The 6,883-nt window shown below is 50.9% G+C and overlaps 1 protein-coding gene across 1 annotated transcript in view; it reads left to right on the top strand.

The window, feature by feature from the left end:
* The first annotated feature begins 3,440 nt into the window (after positions 1-3,440).
* The window catches only part of mthfd1l (methylenetetrahydrofolate dehydrogenase (NADP+ dependent) 1 like), a 180,891-nt gene continuing 177,448 nt past the window's right edge, over positions 3,441-6,883 (top strand). Inside the window, exon 1 of the mRNA XM_055639023.1 lies at positions 3,441-3,748. Within this exon, the coding sequence (XP_055494998.1) occupies positions 3,576-3,748 (173 nt within the window). The 5' untranslated portion in view covers positions 3,441-3,575. The remainder of the gene's footprint in view (positions 3,749-6,883) is intronic.

Raw genomic sequence — 6,883 nt, 5'->3', positions numbered from 1 at the left:
CTGAGTTGGATGATCAGCCATGATCATATTGAATGGCGGTGCAGGCTCGAAGGGCCGAATGACCTACTCCTGCACCTAATTTCTATGTTTCTATAGGAAAGATGTCAAACTGAAAAGAGTACAGAGTACAGATCCATCCTGGATCAGTCCAATCAGGGTTGTGTCATCTGCAAACTTGAGAGGCTTGACAGAGGTGTCTGTGGAGGTGCAGTCATTGGTGTGGCGAGAGTAGAGGAGAGGGGAGAGTACGCATCTTGCGGTGCTCCTATGCTGAGTGTTTGCGGGTCCGAGATGTGCTTTCCCGCCTCACATGCTGCTTCTTGACTGTCAGAAAGCTGGTGATCCACCGACAGTGGGGTTCAGGCACAGTCAACTCAGAAAGTTTGGAGCGTAGGAGCTCTGGCACAAAGGTGTTGAATGCAGAGCTAAAATCAATAATAACAAAATCCTCGCATAGGTCCCCTGGCGGTCTAGGTGCTGGAGGATGAAGTGCAGGCCCAGATTGACTGCGTCATCACAGATCTATTGGCCCAATATGCAAAATGCAGATGGTCCAGCAGAGGGATTGTGATATTTTTCAGCTTGGCCAGCACAAGCCTTTCAACGGTCTTCATGACAATGCGACAAGCCTGTAGTCATTAAGACCAGTAATCCTTATCTTTTTGGTTACAGGGACAATAGTGGAGACTTTGAAGCAGGCAGGGACAGTACATCTTTGCAGGGACTGGTTAAAAATGAGTAATTGGGTGTGAAGTGGTGATTGGAGTGGGGTGGGTGTAGAAGGGCCCAGTCTTTGCAGACTGAGGTCAGGCTGTGAGTGGGTGTGAAGTGTTGGTTGGGGTGGGAAAGGGTCCACTCTTTTCATGCTGGAGTCTTGCCTTAAGTAGGTGAATGGGAAGGAGAGGGTGCAGGGTCCATTCTTTGCAGATTGGGGTCTGGCTGTGTTTGTTGGGGAAGGGGTACCAGGGTTACGTTTCTGATTTTCAAACCTGCAGTAAAACTCATTCAGGTCGTTCGTCTGCTGACGATTGTCCAAAGAGCGCGGGGGGGCTTTCCTCTTATAGCTGGTGATTTCTTGCATGCCCTTCCAAACTGAAGAAGAGTCATTAGCTGAGAACTTGCTCCTCAACTTCTCAGAGTACCTTTCCTTGGCAGCTCCGATTCCTCTTCTCAGCTCTTTATCGATTAGACTATCTTTTAACTCTTTTAATGATTAGGCTATCGGCTTGACGCATATTTGCCCCCAACCCCCCGATCTCGAAATGGAAATGTTACATCTGTATATAATGATCCCATTAAAATGTGTCTTTATGTCACAAACTATGGAATTCATATTTTTCAGTATTGTTATCAAGGAAACGAAAGCAGTTCCAATTGTTTGATATTATCTGAATCTCTCCCTGCACTGGAGACCCGACCTTTTCTCGTCGGGTCTCAGCTGTCGTTGGGGCCGCAACGAGGAGCGGCCTCCAACAGGAAGAAGCCGGGGACTCAGGTGCCGACTCACCTCACCGTCGCGGAGCTGGCCGAGACCGGAGCGGGTGGAGCGGTGGAGGAGTGTTGCCGCTGCCGCTGCTGCTGCTGCTGCTGCTGCTGCCGCCGCTGCTGCTGCTGAGTCGGAGGCTGCTGCTGCGGGTCTGCGGACGGCGGCACCGGGAGCCCGCGGGTCCCTGGAGGGAGACCGCTTTTCGGGGCTCCTGCAACGGCGACTTCTCCCGCCGTTGCAGGAGTTGCGGGGTCGAAGAGCTCCTGGAGCGGGGCCTGACATCACTGCCCCGCGCGGCTTGGAATGCGGGACTTTGCGAGCGCACGCCGGGGGCTCCAACATCAAGACCCGGTGTGCGACCTCGCACCACCCGGCGTGGCTTTAATGGCCGCGGGACAATCGCCATCGCCAGCCGGGGGCTTTGACTTTGACTCTGACATCGGGGGGGAGAGAGTGCAGTGGAGAGATAAGTTTATTTGGCCTTCCATCACAGCTATGTGATGGATGTTTATGTAAAATGTAATTATGTTGTGTCTGGGGTCTATTTGTGTGTAATGTATGGCTGCAGAAACGGCATTTCATTTGGACCTCCAGGGGTCCAAATGACAATTAAATATACTCTTGACTCTCTCTTACTCTTGACTCTCTTATTTAATATTATTCATATGGAGGAGAAAATATAATAGCTCTAAAACTCAGGCAATTGCGGAAATTCAGAGTGTCTCTGAGGATCCTCCAGTGCTTCTACGCAGCAGCGGTGGAAAGCATCTTGTCCGGGAACATTACCATCTGGTTCGGGAATTGCTCTGCCAAGGACAAGAAGGCTCTGCAGAGAGTAGTGCGTTCGGCCGAACGCACTATGGGAACTTCACTCACCCCCCTGCAGGAACTATACAACAAGAGGTGCAACTCCAGAGCAAACAAAATTATGAGAGACCTCTTCCGCCCCTGCAACAGACTGTTCCAGCCGCTACGGTCAGGCAAACGCCTCCGTTGCCATGCAGTGAGAACGGAGAGGCTGAGAAGGAGTTTCTTCCCAGAGGCAATTCGGACTGTAAACGCCTTTCTCACCAGGGACTAACTGTACAGAACGTTTTTCCTTCTATTATTTATTACGTAAAATAATATGTGTGTTATGATTGTGTTTATAATTTGTTTGGTTGTTTTGTTGTTCCGCGAGCATTGCCACTTTCATTTCACTGCACATCTCGTATGTGTATGTGACAAATAAACTTGACTTGACTTGACCTACCTTCATTTTGCAATCTCACTAGAGATAATCCCCCTTTCCCTCTCCCCTCCCCATCTCTCTCCTCCTCCCCCCTTTCTTGCATGAGCCCTGTGGCGTGGGCCCAGCGGGGGGTGGCGTGGGCCCAGCGAGGGTGGCGTGGGCCCAGCGAGGGTCAGCGGGGGGGAAGATGGCTTGGGCCCCGGCGGCGAGGGGAGAGGGCCCCGCCGCAGCGGGGTCTGGTTTTGGGGTTACAGCCGTTGGGTTCAGATTCAGCCACTCCCGCCCAGCGACGGGAGAACAGAGAACTGGCCGTTTCCAAAGTGGAAACGTTGATTTTTTGTTGTTGTTGATTTTTTCTTAGGGGGGGAAAAGGGGGATGCAGTCGCACCCAACGCACATCCCCCTTCGGACGGCCATGAGTGTAGATGGGACCTGTTTAGGAAGGAACTGCAGATGCAGGTTTAAACCGAAGATAGACACAAAACGCTGATAAGACCTGAAACGTCACCTGTTCCTTTTCTCCAGAGATGCTGTCAGACCCGCTGACTTGCTCCAGCATTTTTTTTTGTCGGTCTTCTGCATCTGCAGTTCCTTCGTTCCAACACATCCTGTTTGAACCGCTGAGTTATTCCAGCATTTGATTTTGTGTCCACAGATGGGACATGTTGGCCGAAGGGGGCAAGGGGGCCGAAGGGCCTGTTTCCACGCTGTAAGAGAGAGTTAGAGAAATCAATATTCATACAGAGGATGTGTATGGCACAGGGGGAGGCTCTGGGGCGTTGTGTTTTTAAGAGGGTGGAGTTAACGGCTGGATTTGGGCTCTAGCTCCGCCACACTTTCTGTTTCAGCGTTCGGGCCATGTGGACGCTGCTAGCGAGGAGCCGCGGCTGCTGCTGCTACCGCCGACACCTGCTGCCCGGGACACGGGGCTACGCTCAGCGCCTGCCGGCCATCGGCACCGAGGATGGAGCCGCACAGCTGCCTGCAGCCGCCCGACCGCTCCCGGGCACCGGCGCGATGGGGAGCATCAGGTAACCGGGAAGCCGAGAGCCCCAGAGCCGGGGCTGGGAACCTCAGGGGGTCCATGCTGCTGGAGAGAGAGAGAGAGAGAGAGACACACACACACGCACACACACACACACACACACCCCCACACACACACACACCACACACCCCCCCCCACACACACACACACACACACACACACACACACACACACCCACACACACACACACACACACACACACACACACCCCCACCCACACACACACACACACACACACACACACACCCACACACACACCCCCCACCCCCCCACACACACCCCCCCCCCCCACACACTTGCATTTCTATAGCATCTATCTCGTCCGTCTATCTTCCCTCTACACTCTCGGACCCGACCCGGAACGTGGACCAACACGTTGCCTGACCTACTGTGTCCCTCCAGCGGTTTGTTGATTTAAAGAATTGTACGGGGAGGATTGACATCAGGCTGAAAGGTGGTGAGAGGTGGGGTGAGAGTTGTTGGTGGGGGGAGAGTTGTTGGTGGGGGGTGTTGGGGGGGGAGTTGTTGGTGTGGGGGGGGGGGGTGGTGGTGGGGGGGGGTGGGGTGGTGCGGGAGATGGGGGGGGGGGGGGGGGGTTGGTGAGGATGAGTTGTCTGGGGGAAGGGGGGAGGTGGGCTGGGGGCATCATCGGGGTTGGAGTTGACTGGGTGGGATCTGGCAGGAGTCATGGGGGTGGATTCTTCCACAGATGAGATAGGGGAGGAGTTGGTGTGGAGTTGACTCAAGGGATTGTACCGTACAACATGCATGCAAGTTGTGTTTTAAGACCGACTGAAGAGTGCCTATTGTTTATTTCCCATCACTTTTGCCCTTGTGACGTGGAAATGCTTCCTTGAGGCTCTGGATATCTTGTTGGGTTCTGGTTAGTGGTTTGGTGAGGTGATGGAGGGGCAACTGTTATTGTTTGTGGAGAGACATTGTGCTTATGTGGTAGATGGAGTGCCAGTTTATTGACCCTACATCAGTCTGAAGAAGGGTTTTGGCTTGAAACATTGCATATTTCCTTCGCTCCATAGATGCTGCTACACCCGCTGAGTTTCTCCAGCACTTTTGTCTACCTGCCAGTTTATTCAGTTGTGTTGTTCCAGTTGGTGGTGAATTTCTGGAACGCTGTTGCGACGTTACTCTATCACAAGCAGACTACCCCTCTCTCTCTCTCACCTTACAAATTGTGGAAAGCCTTTATGGATTTGGCAACAAAGTCATTCCCCACAAGATGCTGAAGCTCTGACCTGCCCTTGTAATTATGGTGCCAGTGGCTGATCCAGTTAACATTCCTGGTTGTTGGAATGGTCTGTGTAAAGGAAACTAGACGTTGTCCATAGTCCTTTAACTAGGTCTTTATTTAAACACTAATAACACACGTTCCAGTACTAACCACAACTGGTCTACACACGTACTGGAACCCCAACAGGGAGGGAACATGCAGACACTACAGTTATACTATAGAATGTGGGAGGGACGATATGCTAATGAGGTAGTTACATATATGGTTGCATGCATAACCATCTACATCCCTTCCCGTAAGATAAATAGCAGCAGCAGGCAATTATACAGACCTGCACATAATAACAATAATGGTCAGTGAACATCTCAAACTAAGCATAATCACCATACCGATCAGGAGCCCGCACAACTCTGCCAGAGCGGGTCCGTACACCACCCTCACTCCCCTCTCCCAAAGGCAAAGGCAGCGAAGATCGGGGGGACGGAATAGGCAGTAACGCAGGTCGGGGACTAGAAACCGGCGAGGCAAATTGGATAATGCAATGATAATTGCATAACCATCTACAGTCTGGACAATGGTAACACCAGAGATGGTCAAGGATAGACATGTTAGTGGCAGCCATGCCGTGTGTGTGGCATAAATGTGGGTCATGGTAATGAATGGTCTGGCATTTGGTGTATGCAAGCATGGACCACATTGTTTTATTGAGCAGAGAATGAAATTGGACCAATATTCCCCAATTCTGACCCATGCTAGAAAGGCCATTGATAAAGCAACTCAAGATGTTAGACCTGCACCACTGCTCTTGGGAACAGTTGGAATTATGACTGACAATAGTAAATCTTCCTCTTACACTCTCCAATGATGCCAAGCACTGGAGTGTTTCCCCTCCCCTTTGGCTATATTAAGAACAAGGGGTCCTTGGTGTCACACTCGGTCAAATGCTGCCTTGATGTCAAGAGCAATTACTGTCAGCTCATCCCTACAATGGGGTGGAAGATTGCAACCTTCACGTGGTCCGCCCTGTTTCGACGAATTCAATCAACCCTGCCTGCACAATCAAATAAGATCAAATAGTACAAGTTGGGGCTGTCCCACTGTACGAGATAATTCAAGACATTCTCCCGAATTTCTCCTGATTCGAACTCAGAGAATTATGGTAATAGCCACTCGTCGGTACTCGGGGCTCTCGTGGACATTTTTCAACATGTTGAAAAATCTTCACGAGATTACTGCGTTTCCCGAGTACCTGCCGTTAGCGTTACGAGCCGCTAAGAGACGTCCCGAGCTCCGAAGTACTCGTGACGTACATTCTACGTGCTTACCATGAGTTTCTTTTGTTTTTTTTAAACTCGGGAGAGCTCTTGAATTACCTCGTACAGTGGGACAGGGACTTTAGGCTGTGCACGCCATACGCAAGAAGAGGTTCCCTATAATTCAGCCCTTTGGTACATTATTGAACCTAAGCAGCGGTGACTGGCTCTTGGTGAGACCCAGACTGAGTTGGTGAGCAGTTTATTTGAAAATACCACTTGATAGCGCGACCTACTTGACACCTTTACTCATTTTGATTGATTCATTGGAATGAATTAGTTTAGCTTCTTATGATCAGGACATGCCATGGGCATTTTCCACATTATTGCGTGGATACCAGTGTGGAAGAGTCGTGCTGGAAGCCCTACTCGTGGCGGAGTGCTGATGATCAGGGCTACAGCTAGTGAAAAAGTTACTTTTATAACTACTAAACCAGGTTCGCTTCTTAATAAACAGACACGACACAAACTGTTTGGTAGACCAGTTCAAAACTTTACTTAACATCGGCCGATGGAAGGGAGCGAGAATTCCAGCTAAGTGACCAATGTAGACACTTAA

This window comes from Leucoraja erinacea, chromosome 8 (assembly GCF_028641065.1).
Source record: "Leucoraja erinacea ecotype New England chromosome 8, Leri_hhj_1, whole genome shotgun sequence".
Taxonomy (NCBI): domain Eukaryota; kingdom Metazoa; phylum Chordata; class Chondrichthyes; order Rajiformes; family Rajidae; genus Leucoraja; species Leucoraja erinaceus.
This window is presented reverse-complemented; position numbering and strand designations above follow the sequence as displayed.